The 18,247-nt window shown below is 37.3% G+C and overlaps 1 protein-coding gene across 5 annotated transcripts in view; it reads left to right on the top strand.

The window, feature by feature from the left end:
- LOC105148557 (intraflagellar transport protein 81 homolog) overlaps positions 1-18,247 on the top strand; it is a 588,627-nt gene that overhangs the window by 553,790 nt on the left and 16,590 nt on the right. Inside the window, exon 13 of one of the 5 annotated variants that reach the window (XM_087406977.1) lies at positions 8,704-9,916. The exons of the other annotated variants lie outside the window; for them this stretch is intronic. Within the exon in view, the coding sequence (XP_087263103.1) occupies positions 8,704-8,728 (25 nt within the window). The 3' untranslated portion in view covers positions 8,729-9,916. Of the gene's footprint in view, positions 1-8,703; positions 9,917-18,247 lie in introns of those variants that run through there. 5 annotated transcript variants of the gene reach the window in all.

The following is an 18,247-nucleotide window of genomic DNA, read 5'->3' as shown; positions in this document are numbered from 1 at the left end:
AGAGCGAGAGCGCTGACGTGAAATTTTTAAAGTGATGCGGCGTTTGTCTAACAATATTTCTTGCGACTCAGATCCGACTCGAAGGACCAGAAAATGTGCGGGAATGCACCGCGCGGAAAGATTCGAGTGAGAGAACGGTACACGGTTGATATGATACACGACAGAAAAGAGAACTCCGTTTCTTTGTAATTTAACAAAAGAATTTTCTTTAATATGCTCAGTTACAAAGTCAAAAAATATAATTAATTAAATATTAGATTAACAGAATATTAAATGCGGTCACCTTTTCCAAATGATATTTTGGAGTCGCGGTAATGGAAAATCTCGGCGATTTTCTCGGCACTTCTCAAAAGATTCGTTTTATAGCGGTTTCACTAAGCGGTTAGCACGGCGATTTTACGAAGCGAGATTATGACTCTAAGAACTCTAAGAACTTTTAGACTCTAAGAACTAAGGACTCTAAGCAGGAGGCCGGTGAGATCGAAGCATTTATTGCTTTCGGCCTGGGCTTTCTTCTTGGGAAAAAATCCAATAAAATTTTGCCACAATCGCAATTATTACGTGGCATTAGGTGTACAAAATTGATTGGCGCTTTGGATTCTTTTCTAACGACGTTCAACGTAACAATCATGCGCGACAGAAAATCCGTGGGATTGGTGCGTGGGATTGGTGACAGCGCGTGACGTATTCGTCGGAGCGCGGCGCTCGCGTGCGCGAATTGAATCGTTCTAGAACTTTCGATTGTCCGTTGCCGGTAACGACAACTTGTTTGCGTGCAACGACTTGTTTTTAAAAAGAACAAAGAACGCCAAATCGCTGATTTTAACGAGGATCATGCTCGAGATGAAATCACGAGCTCAATTTATGCATGCGTTCAATGACAATTAATGTCGGTCGACTGAAAGAATTCTTGCCTTTCTTTCGAATTACCGATCTCAAACACAAGCCGTAAGTCATAAAAAATTGATCAATCACAATCAAATATAAGAAAAATAATCGATTATGACTGGTTAATTTTTTACGGCTTACAGTTCTATTGTGTAAGGCCTTAGTTAGCGATTATTAACTGACATTGATTGTTGAGATTGTTTGTTTTCTTAAAAATGATTTTCAAATTTAGTGAAGATATTCTGTTGAAAGATAGGATTCGAATGTAGCTTCAGTTACATAGTGCACCACCCCACTTCGATATAAATACGAAGCGACAGTTCAATAGAATGTTCCCAAACCAATGAATTGGTAGAGACGATCCTACATTATTCTCTGCGATACTTGATTTAACATGTTTAAACTATTATATCTTTGGGGAAGAGTAAAGGAGCTAGCTTACGAAAGATATAAATGATGTATATATATATATATATCATTTATATCTTTCGTAAGCTAGCTCCTTTATATATATATATATATATATATATACACACACAGTATGTATATACAGGGTTGGCCATATTCGACGGAAAGATGTTTTTTTTTTCAATCATGGGAAACGTCGTTACTCGATCTAACATCTCTGTCAAAAGTTACAGTGTTGCCAGATCTTTCCGTCGAATATGGCCAACCCTGTATATATATACATACTATATAGCTATATTAGTAATTAAAAGCTATATTTATAAACTTAAAGAAAATACCCCTAAAAATATATAAAAGTGATGAGGTGTATGCTGATAATCTATCGAATGTTAGCGATCAGGTATCAGACAGCAGTGATGAAGAATCAATCAGTCTTTAATTTGCAATAAAGCTTACAAAAAGTGCCGATGGCAGCCAGAGTTTTCGTCATGCTGGCGGCAAGAATAAACTTTTTTTTTGAAAAGTGCGTCAGTGTTAATAATTCTACCACTCTTAAATGTTGCTTCGTCTGACCACAACACAGATAGAAAAAAGAGTAATTATACACTTTAAGAGACACCGCGTCAATGACCTTGACCTTGATTGTCATGATTCTGAGTAACTTTGACTGAGTAACAAGTAGGTGGTGATCTCTCATAGTTTTTATCTTGAGATATTTACTTAAAGGTCTAATTTGTGTAATAAATTTTTCTATTTGTGTAACACATTTTTTGTTTTAAAATATATTTTATAACTTTCTACGCGAAGCGACTTTCATCCCACCTCTCTGCCTACTGCAGGGGTACACGACTTTCCATGAAATGACGCCCACCCAATTCTCCCCTCCTGCCAGGGAATGTAAAAACTCGTGCGCCTCTTGGCATGAGGAGGGAAATGGAGACTGCAATTCTGAATTTTCCTTTTCTATTGTGCTAGGTTATTGATGAAAGACATCACTTTGAATAAGTTTTTGTTCCTTGCTGTAGCGTTCCTTATCTCTATACATTATTGGTAATGCTTCTATATTTTCATCTGCAATCAGATTTATCTCTTTTGCATTCTCTTTTTCTCCTGTTTTGTTTTTGTCTGGAAAACGTGATAATATCAGCGTTTCCGTGTTTAAGTGTAGGTCTGTATTTGATATCTATAATACAATTTGGAATCACGGTGATGGAAAATCTCGGCGATTTCTCGGCTCTTCTCGAAAAGATTCGTTTTGTAGCGGTTTCCACTAAGCGGTAGCACGGCGATTTTACGAAGCGATATAGTAGCGAGATTATGACTCTAAGAACTCTAAGAACTTTTGGACTCTAAGAAGGAGGACGGCGAGATCGAAACATTTATTGCTTTCGGCCTGGGCTTTCTTCTTGGGAAAAATCCAATAAAATTTTGCCACAATCGTAATTATTACGTGGCATTAGTTGTACAAAATTGATTGGAGCTTTGGATTCTTTTCTAACGTCGTTCAACGTAACAGTCATGCGCGACAGAAAATCCGTACGTGGGATTGGTGACAGCGCGTGACGTATTCGTCGGAGCGCGGCGCTCGCGTGCGCGAATTGAATTGTTCTAGAACTTTCGATGTCCGTTGCCGGAGCTTGTTTGCGTGTACCGAATTGGTTTAAAAAGAACAAAGAATGCCAAATCGATGATTTTAACGAGGATTAAGATTATGCTCGAGATGAAATCACGAGCTCACTTTATGCGTGCGTTCAATGACAATTACTGTCGGTCGACTGAAGGAATTCTTGCTTTTCCCGAATTAACGATCTCAAACAGTTGTATAATTGATTTTTCTGACATTGATTTTTCTTCCAAACAGAGTAATGCTTCTTAAGTATTATAATATTACATGAAATGTAATGCTGTACGATAATGTTGCGTCCGCGGTGAATAGTTATTAAATCTTTTACAAAATAAATTATTATAATATTTCTTGTACGTTCTCTCCATCTCTTGATCTTTTTTTTATCTAAGAGAGATATTCCATGTAAGAAAGTATTGGTCGCCCTTAAAAGGGCGGATTGCTATCCGTCGCTCTAAAAAAAACGGATTGATTGTGATGGATAAAGTAATTTTATAAGAAGTGCTCGAAATGTTCACCATCCATTCTAAGGCTCTCATACGTCTCAATAAATTTCTTTGCACATCTTCTTCGATGGCCCATACGGCACACCGCAATCTTGTATCAAGATCTTCCATGTCTTCGGGAAGTGTTTTATGAATTAATTCCTTGCAATATCTCCAAAAAAAGAAATCCAGAAGATTAAGATCTGGAGATCTTGCGGGCCAACATATTGGGCCGTATCGATCCACCCATCGTTTAAGAAATTGCTGATTTAAATAATCCGTCACAATTCTAGCGTTGTGTGGCCCCGCACCATCTTGCTGAAATACGATCTTGCTTCTCTCGAATAATGGGATTTCTTCTAAAAAATCTGATAGATTATCCCTTAAAAATTCCAAATATGTTTCGCTATTCAAAATATCTGGAAGAATAACTGGACCTAGTATCTGCATTCCCATAATTCCTGCTCAGATATTCATTTTCCAACGAATTTGGAAGTTTCTGTTTCGCGTAAGTCTGGGATTTTCATCGCTCCATAAATGCATGTTATGCGAATTAAATATCCCTTCTTGCGTAAATAGCGATTCATTGCTGAATATTATTCGAGATGGAAACCTTGGATCTCGATCTCTTCTTAAAAAGCTTTCGCAGAACGTTTTCCTTAGAGGATAATCTTCTGGTCGTAACTGTTACACACGTGTATAATGAAAAGCATGCCATTTTTCTTCTTGTAATATTCTCTGAACGGTCGAATACGATGATCCGTGTTCCCGAGCAATAACCCGAATACTCGTTTCAGGGTTTTGCTCAATAGCTCGAATAATTTCTTTGGTATTTAACTTTTTCAAGGTAATTGTGTGCGCGCGCGCGCGCGCGCGCGCGTGTGTGTGTGTGTGTGTGTGTGTGTGTGTGTGTGAGAATGCGATCGCATATGCATGCGTGTCTGATCGTAACGAGGGTCCCCCGTAGGGTCTGCGTCGGACAGTGAGAAACGCCGCTGCTGGCTACCTTCTCTACGCGTCCTGTCATTCGCGTATTGTCAAATCCATCAGGATTAATAGGAAGTTGATACGACAACGCAATTAAGATGAATTAAAAATTTTTTACTCATTTCAATGTCAAATCTTAGACATTCAGATAATATTTCTAGATTTTCAAATGCTTGACGCGCTGTTGCCATCGTTATTGGTTCCGTTGCCACCTGCCTTTACTTTATCGACTTTAAGAGTGGAATTTATCCCAAAGAACTTTTTGTATTCGTTTAGCATAGTATTCCTTATGATCAGCACTTCTCATTTGTTATACCTGAACATCGAGCCTGTACGATATATGCAGCACTCCAAAAATCTTATCCATGCGTGCAATGGACTAATTCTAGTGCAGTGATTTTGGATCTGGAAAAAACTTATGTTTTTATTTGCTAAGTCGTTAAACTGTTTCGGAGTAGTTCGACAGTTCGGAAAAGTTAGCATAGATTTTGTATTGGTCAAATAATTCAAAACTTTACCGTCTATCAAAGTTAAGTATAAGCAAAAATGGATGCGTATTTTTATATTTTCATTCAAAACATCTTCGAACAACGTCAAATGATCTATTTCATTATCAATACGTTCCTTTTCCATTTGAATTATGCATTCTAATTCTTTCACATATTGCAGCCTGATTGGACGACAAAACCGCGCTGACTGCGACGCCCGATTGTTCCAGAATATTTCATTACTTCCAGTTGTCAGTTGTAGTGGGATAAGAGTAGTTGCTAAAAGTTGTACATCATTAGTGTCTGTTTTGTCCTTTATCAGTGCAGCCGACACGACCGATTGCACTGTGATTTCGTATGAGTCTCAAGATGTTTGTTTCACAATAAATTCACAACAAAACACGGTTATAATTTTCGTTTGTAGTATTACACAGCGAACTGAGTTTACAAGAGATTTTCGCCTGTGGTTCACTCGCATGCGATTTTCTCGGACCGATCATTTCGCTTTAATGACTAGAAAGCATGTGCCCTTGTTAGCGGTGACGCCTAGGAGCTGAAACCCTGGACCGCGTAGTGGCGACGCTTGAAGCAGATACCCCTGAGCTTTTCTAGAGCAACGCCTGGGGAGATATTGCTTTGATGCCACGCAAATGATTTTATGAGGACTTCTGATTTTACTCTCGCACAAATGCGTATAGGACCGCGTACCTCTCACAATTGACTCCTCGTTTGACCTCGTGGACGATCTTCGATAATCTCGATATTTTCCGCGTCCTGTTGAAAAAGCCCGAGCATTGTTTTTTTGTTGAACTCTACTGGACGGATATATCACCAGTCTTCTTTCGGCAGGGATGAAAGACGCGACGGAACCTTTGTTGTCGCAGTGAAGGCGCGCCGGTTCGCGGGATCTTTGATGATGCGACGATGCCAAGATTATAGATGCCGAAGCCTTTCGCTTTTTCTTTCACCGCTGTCTCGTTCGTAATAGAGTAGCGTATAGGTGTGTATGTGTGTGTGTGCGTGTGCCTATGCGAGAGTTGTCCTCCTTATTATCTCTGTGCGCCGTGCACGGTCTTATATTTAGAAAGCGCGTAACAGTGTCTTTCGATGAACATTGGTATTACTGCTTATAAGATGAATGGCCGGTGCTGCCCCCAAGAGCAAATTAACACTGCCTCAATTTTCGTAATTTTATTTTTTTTTATAATAATGTAGAATTACATCTGACTGTAAATCAATAATTCTTTTTACAGTATGATTTAGGAGTGCCTGAAGACTAACTTCAGCGTTGCTCTCAGTAATGCTTATGAAATTTTTCGGTGCCAAATTTTTTGTGTCGGCCACAATTCGGTCGACACAATTCCTTGGCAACTCGATCGTGATTATATGCCGGAAAAATAGCTGCACCTTGTCCCTTAACAAGTAAGTGCATGCTCACATAATTTTCCTTAGACGAACCTTGGTCTAGTAAATAAGCTAATGCTTGATCTGCTGTAAACTTTTGTATGCTTACTTTCGGTTTTCTAACTGCTTTCTTATTACAATTGAACTGATCTTGAATATGTTTTATAACTCTAAACAAATCAGCTTCTCTAGACTGTCGCGCTGCGTGACGACAAGCCATTAGTATTCTGTTTGGATCATGCTGTTGTTGAGCAGAAATTTCTGCTATTATTCGCCGTTGTGATCGACTGAACATTTCATCAAATAGCAGATATGGACGCCCTTTTTTGGAAGCTAACGTACATGATTGCGCATCATATTGCTGCAAGATCAAATCTGGAACACAAAATGTTGAGTCTAACCATGATACGTGGTCCATACGTGGTCAATTGAAACGTGGTTAATCGCAACGTGGCCATTTGCAACTCGTGGTCAATTGCAACATGGTCATTTACAACGTGACCAATTGCAACGTGATCAATTGGGATGGTGGTCAAATGAAACGTGGTTAAATGAGACGCTCCCGTCGTGATCGCAAGATTTTGTCAGATTTAGTTGATAGTTTAGCAGACATCGATAACGATCTTCTTTTGAAATGAGGTTCAACGTAGCAGAACAGATTACTCAAAAATTAAAAGACTATATAATAAACAGTACTATGATAAAAAACATATTGTACCTACTCGATAAGGAAGGCGAACATGTAATGGTACGTAAACTACAAGCGAATATGTAATGATACATAAATTACAAGCGAAGCCAGGGCAAAATTCGAAATTAGATTCGCCGTATAAAAGATCCCATGAAGTCACTAAAATCCTTGAAAATAATCGCTATCTTGTATCTGATAGCTCTTCAATGTGATTCAAAAACCTTATAAAACAATTTTATTTTCAGATAAATTGAAGCCCTGGATTCACCCAGTACAGGTCATTAAATATTGCTATAGTTTATAATAATAAGACTGAATTTTATTGTCGTTAAAAATTGTCACTATGTATTAATTTAAGTTTAAACTAAGATTACTCTTTATATTATATTATAGATTATGAAAAAAAAACATTCAAGTACAAATGCGTTGACAGAATGGCCGAACTATAGGAAATTGAAAGGAAGTAAGTCCTTCCCTTACTCAGATTGCTTGCGACACCAGTCATTTATTTGTCGATCAGGTACTACAATCGATAGTATCAAATGTCAAATCGAACACGCAACGCTCATGCTCGAGACATATGATATAAAATTTCCGCAGCACGGGTATTCCAGGCGTATCGTTCTCCGAATCTCAATCAGAACATCATCATATTAATGCGAGTCAGTTCGCTTGCAATCTATGATTGCTAATACCGTATTTCGGTGTGCCGTTATATAGTTAACGCGTCCGATTAATCATTGTCGGTATCTTTAAATAAGTAAAATGTTCGTTTAATCGAAGTGACTATTATCATTTATTGGAGCCTCTCCTACAAACATTCTATCCTGTGCGTATTCCCGATACGCTCACATCAGAGCAAAGTTAGCAACGCAATGGACAGTATTCGCATCCTGACAAATGCAACATGTAATAAGGGAAAAGAACATTAATAATAGATCAACATTCAACATCTAATTATATCATAATTTTTACACTAGTTAATGCATTTATGTAAAATTTGTTATAGTAAATATATATATTAGGTGTACAAATAAGTTTCCACCGTTTTTAATAAAAAATTAAGCATTTATTGTGAAAGAACGATACATAATGTTTTATTGATGTAAGTCAAAATGTAAGTGCAAGTTCTTTTTGTGTTTGGCACGAATCTTCATTCAATAATGCTTCCAATTCCGCGTCTTCGTACACTTTCGGCCTTCCGCTACGTTCTTTGTCTTCGACGTCAAATTCACCGTTCTTAAATTCTTGAAACCATTCACGACAACTTCTCTCACTTAAGGCAGCCTCACCATATGCTTCTACAAGCAATCGATGAGCCTCAGCTGCAGATTTCTTCAAATTAAAGAAGTAAATCAAAAGTTCCCGCAAATTCGGCTGGATTCCGGCAAATTCACGCTTATTCGGCTGGACGTCCACTCAGCCCCCCCCCCATCCCTTAAAATTAACAACTGGAAATCACTTCCAGGCTCAGAATTAGGAGCTCTTTATGAGCTCTTAAATCAGTGCTTTTTTAATTTTCGAGTTCCATCCTTTATCCCCTTCAAAACTAGTCTACACTCAAGAGATAAGTCATTGAAAATAGAGCTACATCTAAAACTTCATTAATGAATATGATTCTGGCATAAATCTGGTACAAAAATATATAATCGTTAATTTTTAATCTACAACCCCTTAGCAGGAAAATCATCTCTTACATTTTTCACGCAAGAGAGAACTATGTTCCAGAATGGGAAAACAAATCATTTTATGATGGAAAATTATCTGCTGATTTAGAAGCTCGGGAAATACACACGAATCGATTTTTGAGTTGCAACCCCATAGCAAGAAAACCACCTCTTGCATTTCTCGCGCAAGAGAGAACTAACTCCGTTAGTAAGTATACGAATATATAAATAATAATATATTCTAATAAAATATAATAATAAATCTGCTATAAGGAAAAGTTACTAAATTTATTAAAATTTCTATAGAAAATCAAATTAGAATCTTATTATACAATTGTAATTATACTATTACTATGTTGATTACTTATATTAAATATGTTATCGTATATAATAAAATCTTCATTATATTAAATAAACTATTTCTAACGTATTTTCTAATCTTCATTAAAATTTATTATAATCAGTATTATATACTTATTTAACATTGTTAGCACAAATACAATCTACAGTAAAAAATTATTTAAATCAGAGTTGATAAATCCTTCATCTTCGTTGTTTTCCAAAAACGACATATCAACAAAATGACATATCTTGGGAAGGAAACATCGCCATATCGCCAGTTGACTTCAAAACAAATAATACAGTACTCTGCATGTATAACTTACTTTCCCATTAAAAAAATTGCCGGATAGTGGTACTGTCCTCCAATCTGCTGCTGATACATACCAAAGCGTTTTTCCGAACGATCGATTTGGAATTTCCAACATAGCATAAAACTCCATTTTTTCTCGTTCAAACAATAATTTAAATTAAAGCAAATTAAAATAATCCGTTAAAGGGTTCAGAGCAAAAGCAAGACTTTGCTATTGTTATAACAAAACATTATATTTAATAAATTAAAATACATACGTTTCGACCTTACATCAGGTCATTTTCAATGTTCAAACTAACGTCTCCTTAAAATAATGACATACTAAAAATTCCAGAAAATTCTAACGCATGAATTATAAAAACCTCATTATTTTAGCAACAACGTGTGCAATCCGACAATGTTGATATGGTCGCACGAAGTTATAGAATCTTCTCTTACCTGTCCATGTTATCAGTTCAGAAGTGAGTCTCGTCTAATTTTACAGTATCAATTAGCCACAATAATTTGTCATGGTATATAGTTATTGAATCTCTTACTAAACGCATAACGATACCTTGTCCATAAAATCTTGATACTATGTAACGAAATAATTGAACCTATTAAAAATTTCCACAAATTAAAATGTCGCAAAATTTATATTCGTACCTGTATTACTATTAACAAAGATGATCAGAATCGCAGCGCATAATAGAATGTAAAAACAAGCGTTTTAAATTAAAGCGTCCATTGTGAGAAATAAAGAGAAATGGGTTTTCTGTATTAATTTCCCACTTTTCGAATTTTCCCATCATTCCAACCAAAGTAAAAATTTTTGTGAAAATTCAATATGTATACAATTTTTCGTGATAGGTTCTTCATAAGGATTTCTGTTCCTCTTTCTTTTTTCCAAGGTTTTAATGTTTATAGTATCCCATTACTGATTATTTGAATGTAATCAGCGGTATCCTCAAAGCTTTAAAATTATTTTTTTGGGTCAAGTTCAATCAATGCAGTTGCAACATCTGAATTAAAGACTTGCAAAGCCAACTTTACATTTCGTCGTCCAATAGAGGTTGGATATAATGTTTTCAATGAAATACTACTATAACTTATTTTTTTCGCTTGAGTACATATTTTTGAGAGCTCGACATGAAGCAAATCTTATTTTTTTCTTTTTCGAAATTTGGATAGTGCATACATTGATCTGGTTTCTACTTTATCCAGCTATTTCAAAAGTTTTCAATGATATGCACAGAGTCTATCACAAAAAACAGTGTCCTCGAACTATCAGCAGGATTTCTATATAGGTTCTTTATTTAACTCACGTAGCTCAGCAGCGCTTATAAAGCATTAAAAATGCGCTTCTACAGGTACATAACTTTAGCAGTTTTTTTAGCGTTTTAAAAGCGCATCAGCACTTTAGAAGCGCTTTCAAAATCCACTATGAAAAGCGCACTGTTAGCGCATAAATCAGCGCAAAATAAATGCAATTTTATAGCATTTTACTTCCCGCGTAGCACAGCAGTGCCTGCAAAGCGCTCAGAAAGCACTATAAAAGCGCTAAATGCTAATGAAACTGCATTTACTCTACGTTTTGCAGATGTTGCTGCATGAAATTTACTTTCTAAATAGAGTGAGAAAGAATTTGAGAAAATTGAAATAATAAAATGGCTGCAATTATTTTATGAGATTTTATTACAAAAATGCAAACAATTACATGTAAATGACAATTTACATTCACATTATATATTTCTAACATGACAATTTATACATGAGATAATTATTTAATATTATGTGATTTAATTACAGTCATCCCTGGCGGAAAAGATTTACGAAAAACTACATAGATAGAGAGATAAGATCTTAGAAATTATTAGTTTTCATATACCGGGTGTCTCAGAGCACCCGTACCACCCTTTTAAAAGGTAGGGATGTGTTTGTACAAAAAAATGGTTCAGACAAAATTTGCAGGATTTCGGGAGATCTATCTGATGGTGACCATGAATTTGACCTTGAGGTCGACCTTGGGCATAACTCAAGGTCAAAGTACAAAGTAGTTTTACAAATGTAAACCCTTATTCATGACATCACAAATGAAAATAGCGGAAAATTTTACGTCCGAATACGTTATCAAGCCTAGGTCAAAATTACCCTTAGAGGTCATGTGGAGGTCAAGTTACTTTTAGAGCACCCGTACCAACCTTCTAAAAGATATGGATGTGTTTGTACAAAAAATAGTTCAAACAATACTAGGTATTTACATAGCTATGATGCATCCATCTGCTGGTGAATTTGAATTCTACCTTTAGATTCATTTGTAGTCATGTACATCGATTTTTAAAGATCCCTAATTATCAAGATCTTGAACAGTCGATGCCGCCTGTGTCAGCGTTACCCAAGATGTACCACGTGGAGGTCACAAGGTCGGACTTACACCTCGTCGGGGTGCTTTTTTAAGGTGGTTCCCCTTGCCGTCACCTTTGTTCGTACGCATGTGTTCAGTCTAGATTTTCGAAGTATCCTCCACGTGCATGTATGCAGGCTGTTATTCTTCGTTGAAAATCATCCGTCACCCGACGAATTTCGACAGGATCTAGAGACTGAATGGCTTCTCGAATTCTGTTCTTCATGTCTTCTGAAGTCGTAGGTCGTTCGCGGTATACGAGGTCTTTTATTCTTCCCCATAAATAAAAATCCAAAAAGATCCGGTGATCGTGGTGGCCAGTTATGTGGACCATATTTACCTATCCATTGGCCGCGAAATATGCGGTTCAGTTGTTGACGAGCAATGACAGACGTGTGGGCTGGACATCCATCCTGTTGAAACCACATATTTAGACATAGTTGAAGTGGAATATCTTCAAGTAAACGTGGGAGTTCGTTTTCGAGTAAATCGACTAAATTGAATTAAACTACACTAAACTAAACTGAACTGAACTGAACTCAACTAAACTGAACTGAACTAAACTTACTTGTTTGTTTTGCTTTTCTCCCTTTGCTCGCTTAAGAGTTTTATAAACTGTCGGTTTTTTTTTTAGGTGCGTTTTATACCTAGGTAGGTAGGTACTTAGGTACTTCAATATTCGGGGATTATTATTCATTTATAGGTAGATATGTCTTACTCAAGCGAAGAAGCTGCATTAATGTTGTCGGTTTTGGGTAGGGCTGGAAGTTTTCGCGAAGCTGAAAGAATGTGGCGAAATGAATATCCCGATCGTACACTGCATTCGCGCAATGTTTTCAGTCGTTTGCAACGGCGGATAATTCAAAAAGGTATCGTCCAACCGGATTATAATAAAGGAATGCAAATTCATCGTCCGCTTCGTGCAGTACGGGCACCTGATATAATTGCTTCTGCTCTTGTAAATCCTACCGATTCTTTAAGAAGACGAGAAAGAGATAGTGGAATAAGTTGAAGCACTATCAGTAGAATTTTGCGAGAAAATTCATTTCATCCATATCGAATGTCACTTCACCAGGCCATGACATTGGACGATCATAGACAAAGACTGATATTCTGTAATTGGATTACTCAACAATTACCTACTTTCCATAGAAGTATCTTGTTTTCTGATGAGTGCACCTTCAAAAGTGACGGCGAAGTGAACACACATAATCTCCGTTATTGGGCGCAAGAGAATCCACATTGGTATCGAGAAATCGATCATCAACGTATCTGGAAAATCAATGTTTGGTGCGGAATTGTTGATACGCATATCGTCGGACCATTTTTCTTTGAAGAAAATCTAAACCGTTTTCTGTATGTCGATTTACTCGAAAACGAACTCCCACGTTTATTTGAAGATATTCCACTTCAACTACGTCTAAATATGTGGTTTCAACAGGATGGATGTCCAGCTCACACGTCTGTCATTGCTCGTCAACAACTGAACCGCATATTTCGCGGCCAATGGATAGGTAAATATGGTCCACATAACTGGCCACCACGATCACCGGATCTAACAATTTTGGATTTTTATTTGTAGGGAAGAATAAAAGACCTCGTATACCGCGAACGACCTACGACTTCAGAAGACATGAAGAACAGAATTCGAGAAGCCAGTCTCTAGATCCTGTCGAAATTCGTCGGGTGACGGATGATTTTCAACGAAGAATAACAGCCTGCATACATGCACGTGGAGGATACTTCGAAAATCTAGACTGAACACATGCGTACGAACAAAGGTGACGGCAAGGGGAACCACCTTAAAAAAGCACCCCGACGAGGTGTAAGTCCGACCTTGTGACCTCCACGTGGTACATCTTGGGTAACGCTGACACAGGCGGCATCGACTGTTCAAGATCTTGATAATTAGGGATCTTTAAAAATCGATGTACATGACTACAAATGAATCTAAAGGTAGAATTCAAATTCACCAGCAGATGGATGCATCATAGCTATGTAAATACCTAGTATTGTTTGAACTATTTTTTGTACAAACACATCCATATCTTTTAGAAGGTTGGTACGGGTGCTCTAAAAGTAACTTGACCTCCACATGACCTCTAAGGGTAATTTTGACCTAGGCTTGATAACGTATTCGGACGTAAAATTTTCCGCTATTTTCATTTGTGATGTCATGAATAAGGGTTTACATTTGTAAAACGGTACTTTGACCTTGAGTTATGCCCAAGGTCGACCTCAAGGTCAAATTCAAGGTCACCATCAGATAGATCTCCCGAAATCCTGCAAATTTTGTCTGAACCATTTTTTTGTACAAACACATCCCTACCTTTTAAAAGGGTGGTATGGGTGCTCTGAGACACCCGGTATATTTGTAGTGGGACGTGGAGTGGCGTTATTTTTTTTGAAAAACCCAAAAATCCCCACTGTCACTCTACATTCCATTACGAATATCTACGAAAAACTAAGAATTTCTAAGACAAACAAATCTCACTCTACGTCCTACTAGAAAAAATTAAGAATTTCTAAGATCTTGTCTCAATCTATGTAGTTTTTCTATATTTCTTTGTAAAATTTTTTTTCCGCCAGGAATGTAAATAATAACATGCAAAGCAAAAACTACAAAAATATTAACAAGACACTACAAAATACTACGAGAGCAAGGCAATAAGTTAGAAAATCTGTCAGAGGGTACTCGCAGTGTCATGTCACATTACTTTTTGACAAGTAGCATCTTTCAGCTGATTACTGTCAAATTTGGAGCGGAATTCATCGCGTGGTTTCATTTCTGTAGACGATTAAAGCGAACAACCTTTGTATTTTTTGCAAAATGGAAAAAAACGAGTTTCGTGCAGTGATCAAATATCTACATATGAAAGGCTTAACGCCGAAAGAAATCAAAGCCGAGTTGGATAATGTTCATAGCACATTTGCACCAGCGTTTGCGACTGTGTTACATACCGATAAAATCCTCTTATTCTTTATAGATATTCTTCAAAGATATACAATTTATATTTTATTTTTATCTTATCGCTAGATTTCCCTATTTTATCTTTATTTCGAAATCGGAAATTCCGTTTCTCTTTTATAAGAGAGTATATTCAGTTTCTTTATTTAAACATTCAAACTAACAGATAGATCACGTTATGTACTTTTATGCGTCATAAAAATTATCTACATATTATTCTAGAAAGAATGTCTAAGAATATCACACGATCTTTCTCAAAGAAGCCCTCCTATAAAATAACAAATATAAAAGCGTACATTAACATTAATAATAATGTATATTATATTAGCGTTTAACGATTAAGTATTATAATTAAGTTCAACGATTAGCAGTAAAATAGAAATCTTCCTGAATGAGAACGAATATCTTTTTTTTCCCTTTTTCTTTTTCTAATAAAGTTAAATTAATTTTAAACATATGAATGTAGTGAATTCGCCTAAAGGATATTAAGGAAAACCGAATTTTTATTACAACAAATGGTTAAAACTCAACTATTACTTATTAAGAATAAACTTGTAGAGTGGGGAGTAGGGCTTACGCGGAGCTTTGCAGCCTTATCTAGGAAAGCGCGAGTGTAGGTTCTACCAAATTTTGAGGAGTGTTGATTGGTTCTGAAAGGACACTCCGACATTCATTTTCAGAATATAAAAGGAGCTGTCAAAGACAGAACCTCACTGCACTGCACTTCTTTTCCTATCCTCGATCAATTCATCAGTCACCCAGCCAGACAGTCAGTCGGTTAGTTATACTATCAAGGTGAGAACTATCCTCGTGCTTCATCAGAACCTCACTTTCGCATTGTTTTACCTATAGCATTTATCTTTTTAATAAACGATAATATTGAATCGAATCCATTGACGGAACTTCTAAATCTCTAATCGGTTACATACAAGTACATATATGAATATCTACATATTTGAATATCTGAGGGGTTGTTGCGATTATCGCTGCCAATAGCGTGGCCCCCGTTTGTTAACACTTCCTCGGAGAATTCATAATTTTCTCGTATCCAAAGAGCTGTTACGACTGTCGCTGCTAATAGCGTGGCCCCCGTTTACGGTTCTCCGGAACATTATAATTCTTTTTTTTTGCATTACCTTCATGCCTACCAAAAGCGAACGAAGACAAAGAGAAAAGAGATTGAGGTTCCAAGTTAAATCGGCCCTTATTTCAAATCAAGATCCTTTCCCCTATTTCCAAAAACTTACGCAATTGCTAGCTCAAGACAAACCGCTAGACTCACCCCGCGAACCTGTCTACACTCTAAGTAAATTGGAGGTCAACTTCACGTTTCTTAATTACAAAACCATTCCAAAGTCCGATCCACATAGATTCGCCTATAAACTTTTTGGCACCGGATTCAAGATTACCCTTCCTTTAAATTATCCAATACTTCCCAGTGAACTGCATCCTGAACCGCACAACTTAATCTCCGATCCCCGAGTAAATTGTTTAAATATGGGAGTGTGAATAAGTTCTCGCCGTTTCACCATCAGATGCGGTATAAAAAGTTTGTGTGTATAATTAAAGATGATGACGCCTCTATATTGAAGTTCTATAACCTATATTTAAAATCAGTGCGTGTCTTTCTTTTAATCTATAAAGAACATTTTCTTTTCGTACCATAAAATATGTCAAATTTCGTGCCAAATAAACCGTTTTTGCGGGGAATTTTACTGCACTATTTTATTCAGAAGAAATCTGCAGCTGAAGCGCACAAAATTCTTATAGAAACCTATGGTGATCATGCTTTGTCGGAAAGAACATGCAGAGATTGGTTTAACCGATTTAAAAATGGTGATTTTAATCTTCAAGATAGAGAACGCAGTGGTGCATCAAAAAAGTTTCGAGACGAAGAACTGGAAACATTATTTGATGAAGATCCATGTCAGACGCAATCCGACATTGCAAAATTATTAGGAGTTGATCGAACAACAGTTTCAAAACGTCTGTCAGCATTAGGAATGATACAAAAGGAAGGATCTAGGGTGCCGTACGAACTGAAGCCGAGAGACATCGAACGGCGTATTGTCACGTGTGAACAGCTGCTTCAACGACAAAAAAGGAAAGGTTTTTTACATCGTATTGTCACTGGTGATGAAAAGTGGATATACTACAGTAATCCGAAGCGTAAAAAATCGTGGGTTAAGCCCGGCGAAGCAGTAGCATCAACGCCAAAGCGGAATATACACGGTTCCAAGCTCATGCTCTGCATTTGGTGGGATCAGCTGGGGGTAGTGTACTACGAGCTGCTCCAACCCAACCAAACCATCACAGGAGATCTCTATCGACGACAATTGATGCGTTTGAGCCGAGCATTAAAAGAAAAATGGCCGCAATATGAGCAAAGACACGATAAGGTTATTTTGCTGCATGATAACGCTCGGCCGCATGTCGCGGCACCGGTCAAAACATACCTGGAAACGCTGAAGTGGGAGGTCCTACCCCACCCGCTGTATTCACCAGACATTGCGCCTTCTGATTACCATCTATTTCGATCGATGACGCACGGCCTGTCTGAGCAGTAGTTCTCATCATATGAAAATATCAAGAATTGGATCGATTCGTGGATAATCGCAAAAGAAGTGTCGTTTTTTCGACGTGGAATTCAAATGCTGCCAGAAAGATGGGACAAAGTTGTCTCCAGCGATGGGCAATACTTTAATTGACTTGTTCTTTTATTATTTTTTTTTATAAAAGATTTATTTTCACAAAAAAACGGCGAGAACTTATTCACACTCCAATACATTGACTCAAAAACGAAGAAAAATCTCAATAACAATTAGACATAACAACTGTATACAATTGGGTGAATGAATTTAAACGTAGTTGTACATCCACATGTAATGCATCTCGTTCGGGACGTCCAATTGAGGCTGCTACGCCAAAAATCATCGATAAAGTCCACGATATTGTTTTGACTGATCGAGTGAAAATGCGCGAGCTTGTTGAGACCACAGGCATATCATATTGCACAGTGATTTCAATTTTGCACGAACAATTGGGTATGAAAAAGCTATCGGCAAGATGGGTGCCGCGTTTGCTCACTGTGGACCATAAGCGCGACCGTGTGACGATATCAAAACAATATTTGGAGATGTTTCAACGTAATGCAGGTGAATTTCTGCATCGATTCATTATTGTGGACGAAACATGGATCCATTACTTCACACCCGAGACGAAGGAACAGTCAAAACAATGGACTTCACCGAGTGAATCAGCTCCGAAGAAGGCGAAGATCGTGAAGTCGGCCGGAAAGATAATGGTCACAGTTTTTTGGGATGCACGCGGTATAATTCATATCAATTACCTTCTGTCGAAGCAAACGATTATTACGATTATTACCTTATTGAACCGTTTCAACAACATTTTAAAGAAAAAACTATTTAGTCCCTATTTAGCGAAGAAGAAAGTATTCCATCAAGATAATGTACGGGTTCACACGTGTCTAGCACCGATGGCTAAATTCAAACAAATTCCGCTACGAATTACTTCCCCAACCAACATATTCGCCAGATTTAGCTCTCTGTGACTATTTCCTGTTTCCAAACCTGAAGAAATGG

Source organism: Acromyrmex echinatior, chromosome 6 (assembly GCF_024713525.1).
Source record: "Acromyrmex echinatior isolate Ae372 chromosome 6, ASM2471352v2, whole genome shotgun sequence".
NCBI lineage: Eukaryota > Metazoa > Arthropoda > Insecta > Hymenoptera > Formicidae > Acromyrmex > Acromyrmex echinatior.
This window is presented reverse-complemented; position numbering and strand designations above follow the sequence as displayed.